Source organism: Ornithorhynchus anatinus, chromosome 15, assembly GCF_004115215.2.
Source record: "Ornithorhynchus anatinus isolate Pmale09 chromosome 15, mOrnAna1.pri.v4, whole genome shotgun sequence".
Classification (NCBI taxonomy): domain Eukaryota; kingdom Metazoa; phylum Chordata; class Mammalia; order Monotremata; family Ornithorhynchidae; genus Ornithorhynchus; species Ornithorhynchus anatinus.
The window spans coordinates 3,491,938-3,507,900 of record NC_041742.1 but is presented as its reverse complement, the minus strand read 5'-3'; the positions used below and the strand labels follow the sequence as shown (position 1 = coordinate 3,507,900).

The 15,963-nt window shown below is 42.0% G+C and overlaps 1 protein-coding gene across 1 annotated transcript in view; it reads left to right on the top strand.

The window, feature by feature from the left end:
- The first annotated feature begins 1,758 nt into the window (after window positions 1-1,758).
- Window positions 1,759-15,963, top strand: part of PECAM1 (platelet and endothelial cell adhesion molecule 1) — a 51,381-nt gene continuing 37,176 nt past the window's right edge. The window contains 12 exon segments of the mRNA XM_029080158.2: window positions 1,759-1,827; window positions 3,684-3,817; window positions 8,144-8,190; window positions 8,556-8,591; window positions 8,594-8,623; window positions 8,626-8,832; window positions 9,834-9,898; window positions 9,900-9,978; window positions 9,981-10,154; window positions 13,461-13,514; window positions 13,517-13,668; window positions 13,670-13,736. Of these exon segments, the coding sequence (XP_028935991.2) occupies window positions 1,759-1,827; window positions 3,684-3,817; window positions 8,144-8,190; window positions 8,556-8,591; window positions 8,594-8,623; window positions 8,626-8,832; window positions 9,834-9,898; window positions 9,900-9,978; window positions 9,981-10,154; window positions 13,461-13,514; window positions 13,517-13,668; window positions 13,670-13,736 (1,114 nt within the window).

The following is a 15,963-nucleotide window of genomic DNA, read 5'->3' as shown; positions in this document are numbered from 1 at the left end:
TCCTTCCTTTTTCCTGTTGCAAAACTGCCAGAGTAGTAGATGTTGTCCATGGACCTCAATTCACACCTGAAGGAATCAGACTTGGGAAAACCAATTCCATTTAATCCCTTAAGAAACAAAGGTAGCCTTTGGGGCACACAGTATGGTCTCTGAAAACTGAGTTGGCTTTCATTTTTACCTTCAGAATTCTTTGCCCTATTTGCAAATGAATTTTCAAGAGCAGTAGTCCTAGCAATAGCATTTACTGATGGCCCACTGGGTGGAATTCATTGTACTAAGCATGTGGGAAAGTTGTGACACATTCCTTACCCTCAAGAAGCTCACACTCCAAGGTAAGAGACAGATACAAAACTATTGCCATTTATAGTTTTTGAAATAAGCAATTGAATTAAAAATTGTGAGCCCCTTGTGGGACATGGACTGCGTCCAACCTATAGTTTATCTACCCTAGCATTTAGCACAGCCTGGCACGTAGTAAGTGCTCAACAAATACCCTAAAAAATGCTATCTACTGAATGCTTTACTCTTTGTGCAGAGCACTGTAGTAAGCACTTGGGATAGTATAGTACAGTTGGTAGTCACAATCCCTACTCTCAGGGAGCTTACAGTATAATGCTAAAGGATTATCCACTGAGGAATGGAGAGCAAAAGTTCTGGTAATACCACAATTCAACTACTTTGTCAGCTCCCTCTCTGGCTTCTCTGCCTCCGGCCTCTTTCCCTCCGAGTCTATAGTACATGTTGTTTATTATGTCACCTTACTTTTGGCTTAAAGACTGCCCAGCAGCTTTCCCCAAATTACATATTGGCTCTCCTCACCTATTGCTCCCAAGCTCACACTCTTCACTCCTCCAAAACTAACCTTCTAACATTAGGCAAGCTGGGTGGCCTAGCGGAAAAAGCACAAGCCTAGGAGTTGAAAGATCTGACTTCTAATCCAGGCTCTGCCACTTGTCTGCTGTGTGACCTTGGGCAAGATCAGGGCCTCAGTTTCCTCATTTAAGACTGAGAGCCCCAAGTGGACAGGGATTTTATCCAATCTGCATAGATAGCATTCACCCCAGTGCATAGTACAAAGTAAGCGCTTAACAAATACCACAGTTATGATTATTTTTTACCTGAATTTTAAGAAAAGATATCTGGGTGAAATAGGAATCTTCCATGTTGATCCACTTGCAATATTTCTATATAGTGAGTCTGCTATACTGAGTCTGATTAGGTACTTATGGAATTTTTCTTTCTCTTTCTTTCTTTTGTTCTTATTGGGACCTACATGCTAGTGATGGCACCAAAGTCAATCTCTTGGCGTGGCATTGTTAGTCATTTACACTGCTAGGCAGAATTAGCCATCCAGAGAGTAAGCACTGATTGATTCCAAATCCAACACCTGATGTATCCAGCACCTGTCTGTGTGTGTGTCAGCGTTCACTTGGGTCAGGGCTGCAATGTTGACTTTGGATGTGGCCAGTTCCTTTGCAGTGAATGAAAATGAGGAGCAGTGTGGCCTAGTGGAGAGAGCAGCAGCCTGGGAGTCAGAAGACCTGGGTTCTAATCCTGGCTCTGCCATTGGCTCGCTGTGTGACCTTGGGGAAGTCATTTAACTTCTCTGTGCTACAGTTTCCTCATCTGTAAAATGGGATTCGATGCCTGTTCTCCCTCCTGCCTAGACTGTGAGCCCCATGTGGAACAGGGGCTGTGCCTGGACCTGATTTACTTGATTTGGCCTCAGCCCTTAGAATAGTGCTTGACACATTGCGAATGCTCAGCGAATACAATATTGCACACAACTGGCACTCCCTAAATGTTGGTGGTGTTGATAATGATGGGGTAAAGGGAACACCTCTTATTTCCACTCACATGCTTCAGTTGCCACTGATTTCCCTCTGTAGTGGAGAGAGCCTAAGCCTGGGAGTCAGGATACTCAGGTTCTAGTCCCAGCTCTGCTGCTAGTCTGCTGGGATTTTTTAGGTAAGTCACTTAAACTGTCCGGACCTCAGTTTCCTCATCTGTAAAATGGGAAGGTTACTAGCTCTCTCTACCTCTTAGATTGTGAGTCTAGCGTGGGAAAGGAGTTCTCTGATTTGATTACCTTGTAGCTCCTCCAGGATTAGCACAGTAATTGGCACATAATAAGCACTTTAAAAATATCATTTTTAAGTGGAAGAGAATTCCCCAATAAAAATAAAGAAAACCTTGAGGGGTGAAGTTGAGATGGAAAGAACTACTGTTTGGTAATACTCGAAATGTTACTGTTTCCTTTTTTTGCTAATGTGCCAGTGCCTTTTGGGCATCAGGACACGGTGCTGGAACTGCATCCCAGGAATGCACGGTTCACAGCTTTCTTCATTAATATCTATCTTTTCTACTTCCCCTCTACTTCCCAGAATTAAAATGAAAACCCCCTCTAGTCTGAGGAATATTTTCCATCCAACAATGGATAGTGGGCTTCCATCACTTTCTGCCTGGGCTCCTATCACTCCCTGCATAGAAGTGCCTGTGGTTTTTGAAAGGATTAATAATCTGCCGGATCCTAATGAAACATGAGGTGAAAGTCAGGCTAAATGGACTTTATGCTGGTGTATCCCATTAAGGAAGTATATACATATGTTTCATATATATATATGTATATATATATATATTCAGATATATACTTCCCTGACGAGTGCACCCCACTGAGTTTCAGAGACCCCTTTTAAAATCTGGTAAAGGGGATTATTTACATTTTTATGAGTTTGTCATTACTGAGAAGTTTCTCAGGGCAGTAGTCGCAGGCTTTATTGAGTTCCTGCCTGATCCATCTAAAGTTTTTAAATGCAATTTTTCCCCAAACAAATCTCAGCACATATTACAGTACATCCTTTTTTGATCTCTGCTCCCAACTGTCACCTATCTCCTCTTGCCTATCATGACACCAGTCACTTATGAATAAGAGGAAGCCGACCACATAGTTAAGGGGCTTGAAGCAGGAAGGTAAGAAGAAAACATATTAAGGGAAAATAATGAAGGGAAACACTCTTGTACACCAATGTGTCATTGATTCATATCACACACTGCAGATTATTCAACAACTGGCCTATGAATCAGGAGATCTGCGGAAACGTGGCAGTCTTTTTTTATGAGAAGTGACCTAGTGTTTCACATACAGTTCACCTTATCATTGTTTGAAAAAATAAAATAAACATTACTGTCATACACCCAACGCACTTAAGAATTAGCCAATGGGATTTTTTTAAAAAAATTCGTCTTCGTTACGTTTTCAAATGTTTAGACTAAAAGATGGTCTAACTACAGACTGGCGCATCAAGAAGTGCTGCAGGTTGATCTGTTGATTTAAAAAGAGATTCTTAATGCAGAGACTTAGCATTTTTCTTCACTTATTATCAAAGTGCACAGCGATCTCATGTGTGTGTATCCTCAGCCTCCACTGTAGCAAGGGCTAATCGCTTGTACAAAATGTTTGTTTGAACCCTGCCAAGGTGTACCATAGAGAGGAACCCATATTTCCCCCACCTCCTCTCCCTGCTTTCTTTTTGTGAGGTTTACTAGGGGTCTATTTTGCGATGTTTTTTTCCATTTAATTTTCTAGGTGTGCGGGACCCCCTTCTGCTAAAAATCCCATTTTGGTGCCTCTGGGATCAGTTCCACGTAACCTTAGTGACTTGATTTTTTTTTAATTGACTTAGACTCCAAAAGGTTTGTCATCATTAGACCTGATAGTGTTCAGCAAGTACACTGTGTTCCTGGAACACACCATTTCCCAGAAGCTACTCTGTTGTAATCTAAGACACCAGGATGGAAGTGAAAGTTTGGGCAAAAGGTTGGTGCTTAACTCCCTTGGAAAGCTCCCAGACTGGACATAATCTCACTTTTTAGCCTGGGCCAATCCACCGATTAATCAATCAGTGATATTTATTGAAACATTTACTGTGTTGCAGAGCACTGCAGTGAGCACTTGGAAGATTATAATAATCTTATATTATTATAAAATTATAATATAGAATATTATAATATATTATAATATAATGAAAATTATAATATATTATATAATATATATAATATAGTTGGACATGATTTCCTGTGTATAAGAAGCTTATGGTCCTAGGGGAGAAGGCAGGTAATATAATAAGAGAGAGAGGGAGTCAACAAGTATTTACTGAATTTCCAACCAAGTGACATAGCACTGAGGCTTGTACAAGGCACTTATTGCCACTAATCTGTGAGATGCTTTTGGCAAAGATTTCTTATGAATTTTCTGGCCTTTGCTAGTCCCCTCGCTGCTCGCATTACCATGAAGGGGCTTTGCTGCTGCATCACGGGCCCCTTCCCTTGGCTGGGGAGAGAAGGCAATCAAGGGAGGAAGATGCGGCTCCCTTTCAGTCAAATCCAAAGCTGCACATATGGGACCATATGAAACTGAGCCTGTGGGTTAAGTGCGAGGAGCAGTCGTGGAGATGATCACTTGGAGGATCCAGTACCGAAGTGGACTTTTTCGTTCTGTCTGGTGCTACCTAGTGTTTGAAACTACCTTATAACACCAAGGTTAGATGAAGCAACGGCAGTTTAGCGGTTCATTTCATTTTACTGAGCTACACTCAGTAAAAGCTGTCTACCCCTGCAAGTCCTAATTGGTAGACCCAGGATCTTCTACAGATCACTTCCCCACCTGCTAACTGGTCCGGAAAGGCAACTTATTCAGATTTATACCTTTGTAGATAGAGCTACTTCTAAGAGCAATAGGGACCAAATAATATTTTTAGACACTCTGGGTGAGAACTCCACATCCTTTTAGAATACACAAAAAGAGCAGCTGGGGTGGGCGATGGCCAAGAAAGATTGAGAGGAGTACGAAGCAAATGTCATTTATCCTTCTTGTTTTTTAAATTACCTTAGAAACTAAACAAAGAAATGAGTTCATTGAGTCCCTCAGGAAAAGACCGGTCATTTCCTGAAGAGCTATCAAGCCTGTGCACAGTTGATAGAGTTTCATTGTTCAACACTTTCCAGTAATGGCAGTGATTTACTTGACCAATATTGTAGTCCTTTTCGTTTCATCTTAGAAAAAGGCTACGGTACCTTATTCCAGCTTTTCTCCAAAGAATTTCTCTTCTTTTTTCCCCTCAATTTTATCTGGGAGGGAGAAAAACTCTGCTTAATGAGCTATACATCCAGGAGGGAGAATTAACAGGACATCAGTTAGATTCCTATGTCTGGAATGGAGTGGTTCATATCCCAGGGCAATATGTACCTTGTTCTTCTGGTGACTCTTTTTTCTGTAAGTTTTTTATTCTGTTTCTTTCTTGGTACATTTCGACAGAACTTGAAGCTTTGAAAATAATGCCATTTCATCTTTCATTTCTAGGTTCAAGGCTCGAAGGGAATGAAAACTGTAAGTTTTTAAATATTTCACCCTTTTGCTCAGTTTTTATCCTTGTCCTGATGTCGTAAATTCAAATGAAAGCATAGTAGCCGTTGAGTAGAAGCTAAGAAATAGATTGTAAAGTCCTATTCCATCGAGGCAGTCCTTCCAAAGTATTTATTTATTAACCCAGAATACAAGTCATACGTGCATTCAAAATTACATGTGCTCTGAAAAGTATAAAATTTGAATTCTAAGGCAACTGTTGGTTTTAGGAGACAATTTAAAAATGAAAATTCCAAAAATAATTTTCCTCATGTCAATCTGCTACTTTCTCTTATTCTGTCACTGTGAAAAATCTGTTTTGTTGTTTCTCTAGTAAGATTAATAGCACAGTGTCTCCTAGGCTAAATGTTATACTTTATACAGTGATGAAAACTACTGGAAATTTAGGGAAGAAATAGGAAAGAAGTGCCGAAAAATAGCTTGCTGTCTCTTCAGTTTTTCCCTTAATGGATCAGAAGGTTTTTGGGGGAGAGCTGAGACTTTTCAGAATTTTAATTATTAATTGTTTGTTACTTCCCAAATGAACAGAAATCCTAAACCTTATGCTTGGGTAGGAGCACACAAACCACAAATGTTGCAATAAATGAGAACCGTATGATTTGTGTTTTTTCGGCGTGGAGACAGAGAGAGAGTGTTTGTATTTGGGGACCATTCTCTCCACAAGTATAAACTACACATTATCTTGGGCTAAAGAGCATTAACATAACCCTAAAAATACCTTTGAAATGTCTTAGAATTTATATTAGGCAAAGGAGAGGAGTGAGGGAAGGGAATGGATTATGTTTGAAGATCAAGATTTTGAATAATCCACCACATGTCTGAATCGTTTGTCCAATTGTCACAGTATATCACTTTGGACAAAAAAATTGAGCGAGATATGATGCTATAAAACTAGGCTTCAGATGTAAACCTCCTTCTCATCTTTAGAATGAACTTGGTTTGTATTTTCAGTGTTCCTGCAAGGTGTTTGGTTTAGATAGATGTATTTCTCTCATATGTGCTTCCTGTGTGTTCATCCTGTGTCCTGATTTCCTGCTAGATTTTTGAGAGAGCACATCTTCCACTTCCCTTGCAACTCCCCACAGCCATTTTAATACCTAGACTGTGAGTGCGAGAAATTGATAACACATATCGACTAGGCACTGTCGATAGATTGTCTTAGATTACAGTCTAAAATAAACAGTCTTAGATTCCTCATTGTTTTAAACCTCGCCCAACTCTCTGAACTTCATTTGCCCTGTTATTCCAGCTGAAACCCTCAACGCTTCAGACCATATGTCGCACAGCTGTATTTTTTTGATCATATTTTCCTCATCTTAGCTCTAGATGCACCTTCATTAAAAATCAGCAATGTTTCCAGAGAATTCTTATGAAATGCCTACTGTCAAAAACGCTTAACAACTAGGTATTGTACAAATCTTAAAGGTCCATCCCTGTCCACTAGGAATTCCCAATCTAGAGTTTTAGATGATGCAGATAGACAATCCAGTGGTATTTATCAAGCCTTGACTTAGCTTCCCTAATGCCCCCCTCCCTTCTTGAGCCCCATCTTTCTCGTTTAATCTTGGCTGGCAGTGTCAGAAGCGCCTTTGGACAATTGGGCACGGAGCTATCCGTGCAGCAAATAGCACAGGTACCTCAGAGCTTCAGTTAATTGCCCCTGCTCTCTGGCCAAGTCCAGTTCCACAGCTACTTGACATAGATGGCCCCCAACACAATTACAGAATTCTTCCAGGCACAGTCGAATGTGGTCAAGGCTTAAACTCTTCGGCTACTGTTCCACCTTTCTGGTTATTAGTCCTCATGCCTTCTCTGGGGTTGGATTTATTTGCTGGAAAGGGAGATGGGTGAGACTTATTTGCTTCCCCCAACCTGGGCCCATAGTAGAACCGTACTTTGATGACAATGCTACTTACTGTTGGTGAGATTCTATTCATTTGTGTGAGTGTGGCAAAGAGGCCAAAGAGTGACTGACATGCTCTTCTGCCTTGTTTGTATATAAGTATATATCCTTACTGTGCTAATGGGGTTGTCCCATAAAGAGTTTTGTTTCTGTTTTTGAGGCAGTCAATCAGTATCCTAATCTTTGGAACACTTTGCTTGAGGAGAGCAAACTCCTTCCTGATTTCTTCCACCAGGTTGGTCTTTCTGCTACCAAGGTCTCCCAAGGCACTTCCAGTCCATTGCTATGTTTGTTGTATTACCTGAGACTGTCCTTCATTGTTCTCTCTTCCTGGTCCACACATGCCCCATTTCAATCAGTTCATCAATCAATCGGTGATATTTTTTGAGCTCTAAGTGCGTGCAAGGCTTGGGAGACTTGGTAGATGCAAAAGGGAGTTGGCAGACATGATTGTGGGCCTAGGAGTAGGAGGACCTGGGTTCTAATCTGGCTCTGTCAGTTGCTTGCTCTGTGACCATGGGCGAGTTGCTTAACTTCTCTGTGGCTTTCAATTTCCTCACTGTAAATTGGGAATTAGAAACTGTTCTCCCTCCTACTCAGAATGTGAACCCTGTGTAGGATAGGACTGTGTCTGGCTTAATTAACTTGTACCTACCTCAGTGCGTGCCATGTAGTAAGTGCTTAACAGATACCATTAAAAAAATTAATCCATTCTCCTTATGTGGTCCCTCCCAGTTGATCATTCCTTTAGTGTTAGTGAGCTGATTCCAGTCCAGGAACTTATTTTTTTTAGTCTTGTCTTGCTCTTTGATGTCCAGTATGGTTCAGAGGCGTAATGTGCTCCACAAGCTGGATATGTTCTTCTGTATTGCTCTGAGGCAGCGGTTGACCTCATTTGGCAGGTATTTTGCTTGCTTTGCTGAAGCCTAAAAGATGAAAGAGGGTAGTGGCAGTTTTTATTTTTTATTTTTTTCAAAAAACCATGATTATTGTCCCAGTCTAGAACTTAGCTCTACTCACCTCTGAATTACACAGGCCTCACCAAAACTGTTCTGAGGTACTATTATAGCCACAGATAAAAGCTTTACCGAAGTCTTGTTCCAGTGATGGGAGTTAAGGCCGCTGTAGGGAGAGGCATTAACTGAGTGAAAACCAGGTAGGATACCCTTGTGAATGCTTTTCACTGGAGCTGAATCAACACTATTGTCCTTTTTTCCTTTTTGAATTCAGCTTTCACCATAAATAGTGCCTATATCAGTCATAAGCCGACCAAGTTTTGAACGGGGATAACCTCACATTATCTGCAGTGTGGATATCAGCAAAACCTCACAGTTTCAGCTGCAGCACCAGTTTTTGTTCTATAAGGACGATGAACTCATCGGCAATGTCACCTCGGAGATGCAAGAGGCCATGTTTGTCATCCCTGCTGCCCGGATTCTCAACACGGGGGTTTACAGATGCACCGTGATTGTCCCATGAGAAGAAGAAAACCTCTTTAGGTATAAAGGTTTCCGTGAAAGGTAAACTGTTTCTTCACATATGGATGTGGTTGATCAGCAAAAGCCAGAACTGTGGGAAGGGATAAGGAAGGACAGGTGCATAGGTCACAGTGACAGGGTATGATTTTGAGATCGGAAGGGTCGTGAGGCACTCACTGTGTGAGATCTTTGCTGTTTCACTGCCGTCCGTCATGAGGACTATCAGTGGTAATCTGCATCGATTTCTCTCATGACTATCAATGGGGGACCTGGGCACTACAGTAGGGGGGAATCGTGGAACCAGTCCCCCATTTGAAGATGACGATTCTGATGGTAACCACATCTTTGAGCGCGAGTGTCCTCTGAGAATTGTCCGTGGGTGTTGCAATAAGTTAGAACGAAGGTGATGCTTTTGCGCTTCCTTGATGCCCAAACATCACTGGAATTTGCCCATTAGGCCGGGCAGAGGTGGTTGATCCCGGCCACATCTCCGTGGGTAGACCTGCTGTTGGGTGAGATTTGGCCGTTTACTGCCTGACTTACCTGGATTTTGGGCTCGGAACTTATCCCATTATTTCTAAGCATTTTTACAAGTAGTTTATCACAGTCATTTTTTCCCAGAGCCCAGTAGGGGTATTATTATAATACCCTTTTGGCTAGTTCATGTTTTCACCTAAATGTTTCAGCTAGAACGGTGGTAGAGAATTAGAGAATATTTGTCTGATGATGCGATCCTGTTAGGATATAGGATGCCACTGTTTTGGAATAAGTGGCTTTTGGGCATGTGGAACACCCTACACGATGAGTACCAGATGTTTTCCTGAGCATGGGTTTTTTTTTGAGCCTACAACTCCTGTGCTCAAGGCCAACTTGGTATATTTCACATAACTATGTTGACTTGATCTTTTGCCTTTTTCCCCTTGGATAGTGTGGCCAAGAACAAACGACCCAACGGACTGGTAAACTGATGACTGACATAGCAAAGTCTGACTTGTGATTCCAGGTGAAACTCACTCTGTTTGCTCTTCTTTTCTCCACAAAGGAGTGCCGGCACCCACGTTGACGCTGAACAAGGAAGATGTGATGGAAGGCGGTCCTGGTGACTGTCAAGTGTCAAGTCAAAGAAGAGACTCCACCGATCTATTTCACTATCGAGAAAACTAGATGTGACTTTTCAACTTCAAGCAAAAGAAAGAAAAGAATGTCCGGGATAAGAACTATGTGCAAGTGGACTTCCCTATAGAAGAAGGGGGACCAAAATTTTTGCGTTTCCGCTGCCAAGCAAAGATTTCTTCTGGGGCCTCGAGCGAGGTTTCACCATTCACCGACAGCGCGATAGTGACCGTCAGGGGTCAGGTTCTTTCTTTGGTTTTCATTACTCTCTGTAGCCTGCATCCTCTTTTGGGATGGCTTTGAACTATGTAGAAAGAACTTGAAGATCTGACAGGGAAATTTTCTCCTGGTAGGGTTCTGTCTATTAACGTGATGTTTTGGGGAATGCTGCTGTCTTCAAGTAAAAATCTTAGGGCTTGCATTAGTGAACAGGGTACCTGGCTTTTAGTGCTTTGATTATCCAATCAATTAATAGTATTTATTGAGGCACCTATTGTGTGCACAGATCTATTTTATAACGATTGGGAAGAATACAGTAGAATTAGTACAGTGATCCCTGCCCTCTAGGAGTTTAGAGTCAAGTGGAAGAGAGAGACAGTTAAATTACAGATAAGAGGAAGTAATAGAATATACAGACTATATGCATAAGTACTCCAAGGGCTGTGAGTACTGAAAGGCTTAGTTGGGGTTGCAGAAGGGCTGAAGTAGTAGTTGGAGGATATAAGGTGGGAAGATGAGAGGTTAATCACTGAAGGCCTCCTGAAAATGGGATCTCAGAGGGGCTCCTTTTCTCCTAGAACATGGACAAATTTATGTGAGAGGCAGTAAGCCTGTTATCTGCCCATGTCATCTTTTCAGGAACCGAGACATTCCTGGTCGGCTTGCTATCTAGGAGCTGTGGCACTTATGCTTAGGCATGTACACCATTCTTGTGCTGTCAGGAGCAGCGTTATCAAAAACACACAAACCCATGAAGGAATGAGAGCTGAGTCAAACCAAAACCGAACACCCAGATACTATTTAGGAAGTCTGAGAAAAGCATCTTTTGAGGGGGTAATAATTGTTTTCCCAAATCCGCTACATGGAAGTCTTAGAGAGAGATTGGGAAACTGGGATTATTTGGTAAAGTGCCCTAAGAAGTTGACTATTAAAAAATATTTTTAAGATGGTATTTGTTAGGTGCATACTATGTGCCAGGCAATGTACTCAGCTCTGGGGTAGGTAAAAGCTAATCAGGTTGGGTAGAGTCCTTGTTCCACATGGGGCTCACAGTCTTAATCCCCATTTTGCAGGTGAAGTACTTGAGGCAATGAGAAGTTACGTGACCTGCCCAAGGTCACAGCAGACAAGTGGCTGTGCCAGGATTAGAACCCAGGTTTTTCTGACTCCTAGGCTTGTGCTCCATCCACTAGGCCACGCTGTTGCTCATGAAAGCTATCATTTTATTGCACTGACTGGATTTGCTAGATTTTTGCCCCCAGCAGAAAGTTGGATATATTCTCATCCCAGCTGACTTTCCATCTAATGATTAGCTTTTGTTGTACTTTGCCATGTGCTGATTATTATTAATAATAATAATGATTTCATTAAGTGTTGACAACATGCCAAGCACAGTACTAAGTGCTGGGGTAGATACGAGACGAACAGATCATCTCGCAAGCCCTGTCTAACATAGGGCTCATAGTCTAAATAGGAGTGAGAACAGGTATCGAATCCCCATTTTAGGGATGAGGAAACTGAGGCGTAGGGAAGGTAAGTGACCAGGCCACAGTCATGCAGCAGGCAAATGGCCAAATTGGGATTAGAACCCAGGTACCCTAGCACCTATATTCCTGCTTTTTCCACTAGGCAATGCTGCTTCTCAGTGGTTGCTCAGTAAAATCCAGTTAGTATGTCTGCCTAGGGGATTCTCCCACACTGCCATTCTTCCGTTAGAGGTGGTGCAGAAGTGAGAAGTCTGCTTCTGCCCACTCCACCATCAGCGAAAAAACTGTGCAGAACGAGGGAAGCAATGTGGCCTACAAGAAAGAGCACGAACCTGGGAGTCAGCGGTCTGGATTCAAATCCCAGATGCACCACTTGCCTGCTGTGTGACATTAGGCAAGCCGCTTAACTTCTCTGTGCCTCAGTTTCCTTAGTAGTAAAATGGGAATTTGATACCTGTTCTCTCTCCTACTTAATTTGTAAGCCCCATGTGGGACAGGGACTGTGTCTGACCTGATTAGCGTATATCTAACCCAGTGTATAGAGGAGTCAGTTAAACGAATTTATAGAGTGCTTACTGTGCACAGAGCATTATGCTAAGTGCTTGGGAGGGTAAAATATACCAATAAGCAGACACATTCCCTACCAACAGTGAGCTTCCAGTCCAGAGAGGTAGTGAGAGTTTAACGATACTATTAGCATTATTATTGTATTATTATTGTTGTTATTATTTTTATGATCATCATCATTGCTGAACCTTTTCCTTCTCCATTCCCCTCTCTTTCCCTCTCTCCTTAACTTCTAACAGACAACATTTTGATTGCTAGTTTAGCTTCCATCTTTATCCTAGTTAGCTTCCCCTCTTATTATTCCCTCTTATGGTAAGAAGGTTAACTGGAGAAAGAGAGACACACATAAAGAACAAAAATGAAAACATTGATAGGTTTGTCTCAGGCCTAGCACTTCAGTAGGATAGGTTCTGATGGAATCCAAGGTGCAGTTATTTAGGGAAAATGAACTAGAAATGTATTCTCAACCACATCCTCTGCTGAGATAGGGGGAAGAACTAGTTATTTTTTTTCTTTCTTCCCCCCTAATAAAACCTTGGTTCAACATTTAGGTCCATCACCTTCAGTGTTGTTCCTGAAGTGATATGAGAAAAATTTTGCAGAAGAAAGTTGTAAGAGAAGAAAGTGTGGGTCCTGGTGAAGGTTGTTTCAGGCTATGGTGGTCAAGAGAGTCCAAGATCAAGACAGTGTTTAAATGAGGGAGAGGGATGAGTGTTCTGAGCATAAATCATCAACTACGAAGTACACTGGGACTTCAGCAAGAAGGGTCCCCTCCACTAGCATTTGCCCCCTCCCTTATGTGTGTGAGTCCCTGGACTCTGATTCTGCCCTTCTTATCCCATTCCTCCTCACCCACTTATTATTTTTTTTTAAGAACTCTGTTGCCCCTCTGGTGGGGGAAAAAAGGGATAGTGTTGACAGTCATCATCACACCTTCTCTCTGAAAATGGTGGTCTACTATGGACATGCTATGAAGCAGGATTCTAAGTTTATGCAGTGATGAGAGGAGATGGATAGAATCTAGAGAGCAACAAGGAAATGGGCCTAGGAAGAATGGAGTGAAAAGATAGTTCAGAGTAACAGATGAGAGATAGTGGGGGGAAGAGAGGGAAATACGGATGGAAGATCATGATTTATTGAAGGTTAGACTGTGTAGAAAACTGAAAACCTTGCTGAGGATAGCAAGAAGAAATGGGAAATAATAAGGATAACTCTCACTCCCTGAAAAGAGACTTTGAATATTAATTTCTATTTTTTTTTTCCCCTTGCAGAAACCTTTTCCAATCCCAAATTCCAAATAAGACCTACGGGAGTAATCACAGAAGGAGACCACTTGAAATTAAGTGCACCGTCCAGGTGACACACTTGCCTCGTGAGAGCCATGAAATTATAATCCAGAGAGACAAGGAGATCCAAGCCCACAGAAGAGACAATAATGAAGCTATTTATTCTACTCAAGCTACAGTTGAAAAAAATGGCAAACTATACCTGCAAAGTGGAATCCAGTAGAATATCTAAAGTTAGCAGTATATTTGTCAATATAACGGGTAAGAACAACTGATAACTCTTTTCATTTTAATATAAAGCAACTGGGAGTTAGTTCAAAAAATCTAAAAGCCTTGAAACTCAAGGTAGTTATTCCTATTAGGGCAGGTTTATGTTGACTTGAGCTAGATGAAAGCTTGGAGTAATTCAGTCAAAAGAATTAAGCCTTTGGTTTGCTTTCTAGATTTTTGTTTGGTCCAACTCTCAAATTTCTACAGTAAACACCATCAGGGGCCAGACCAATGGTTCATCCAGCCAAGTAAAATGCTCCCTGGCACTGGCAAAAATATTCTTGGAATAGAAATATCTTCCATGGTAAAATCCCTCATTTTCTCCACTACTTCTCCCAGTAGGGATGTTTTGTTCATACATTTATCCGAAATCCCCTTGAACATACTCGTATTTCGGCATATGCAACTTCCCAAGCTAATGAATTTTGAATGCTTACCTCCTGCTATATGAAGACTTGTTTCCTTTCATTTGTTTGAACCTTTTCTATCAAAAGTCAATGGAGATTAGTCTCCTAAATGAAAATAAGTGGAATTTAGTGAACTGCAAACTGGAGAGTCTGGTATGAGTCTTCACCGCAAAGCAAGCCAATCACTGCAGGTTTTATACTTTATTTAAAGGATTAGATTATTTGCAAGTGAATTTGTGTCAAATTTTGTTCTGTTGCTTCTGTTTAGTCTTCTGTATTGTAGCCTTGCCTGTATTTCTTAGATCTCGTGCAGGTATTACATTACGAACAGAGTCACAAGTTCCAAACTTTCTATGTCTAATTCTACCTCTGTTTTGCTGGATGACCTTGAGCAAGTTGTAATTTATCTGGGCTTGGTTGCTTAAGCTAGAGAGTGACTCACTTAGTGGGACTGGTTTTCTCTCACTTACTGACACATTAAATGCAGCCTCTTTCTAAATATAAAATCACTGATTTGGAATTCATGTTTTGTAAGGCAATTGAGTGGATTTTAGATTTTCGATGGGATAGAGGTTTCGCCCATCTCTTGGGGCACAGTGGCACCTTAGCTGTGAATTTTATTTCCTTTCGAGGAAGGTAGGAAAGCAACGTAGGTAGGAACCAAGGAAAGAGGATTGGTTGGAGAACTGGGAGTCAAGACCACCCATCTGTGCCTTTGGTTTTTCAATTGTCTGGCACTGTGATTGTCGGCACTGCAAAGATGGGCTCCTCAACAGCCTCCTCCTTACTGAGGTTACATTAACAGGGCTCTGGAATGGAATAGTATAAGTTTGGCAGGCAAGCACTCTGCATAGGTTAAAATCTTATTAGAATCATGTGGTGTGGTCAGTGTATTTATAAAAGGAGGGAGTAGGAAAAAAAGATTAAAGGGATGGAAAAGAAACCCTAGGAGGACAGATGAAAGAATTGGGCTATTTAGTCTGCGGAAAAAAAGTCTGAGTTCACTTACTAAATACCTTCGTATGTTTGACGGTTTTAGATTTGGGGGAATCTGCCCCGTGTCCAAATGAGAGGAAGCGGGTGCCCATAAAACAGGAGGGATTACGGGTTGGATATAGGAGGAATTTCTTGATAAACAGTGTGGTAAAGTAGTCAAATAGAGTATAGGGAAGCCACAGAACTTCTCTCCCTGGATATCTTTAGGGAAAGACTAAGCTGAGGCTAAAATGAGGCCTGTGCTAACTGGGCAACCCAGGGCTCTCCTACCTCTGGGGCCACTCAAGGCCACCGGGGTAACCCTACTTTCAGACAACACCCAATACCTTGTTGGGAGGGGAAGGGCCCCGTCCCTGGCCTGGGAGCTGGAGCGGAGACATGCTTTTCCCAGAGACTCGGGAGCAAGGAACCCAGGCTCGGACGCTTTGTATTTCTACCGGTCTTGGTCAGAGCTCAGAAATGACAAAGCTTATGTCTGGCCAGTTGGGAGGAGGGGTTACCTTGGCCACCTCATCGACCGCTGCTGGAGGCACTGCTCCAGCCTGAAAATAACCCTGTCAGTATCTAGAGTGTTTGTGTGAAGGCAGGGGAGTGTGCACACTCCTCTGGGGAGAGGCACAGGCTAGCTTGGCCCTGGAGGAGGCTTCCTGGCTGCCACGACCCCAGACCGCTCGAGACCTATATATGACTGACCCTCTGCCGATGGCCTAGCTGAACCCCAGACGTTTTCTGAAGCCAGAAGAATTCAACAGACTTTTTCCTCCCATGGTTTCTTGGGGATTTCTGTTTTTCTTGGTGGCAGCCTGAAACAGGAA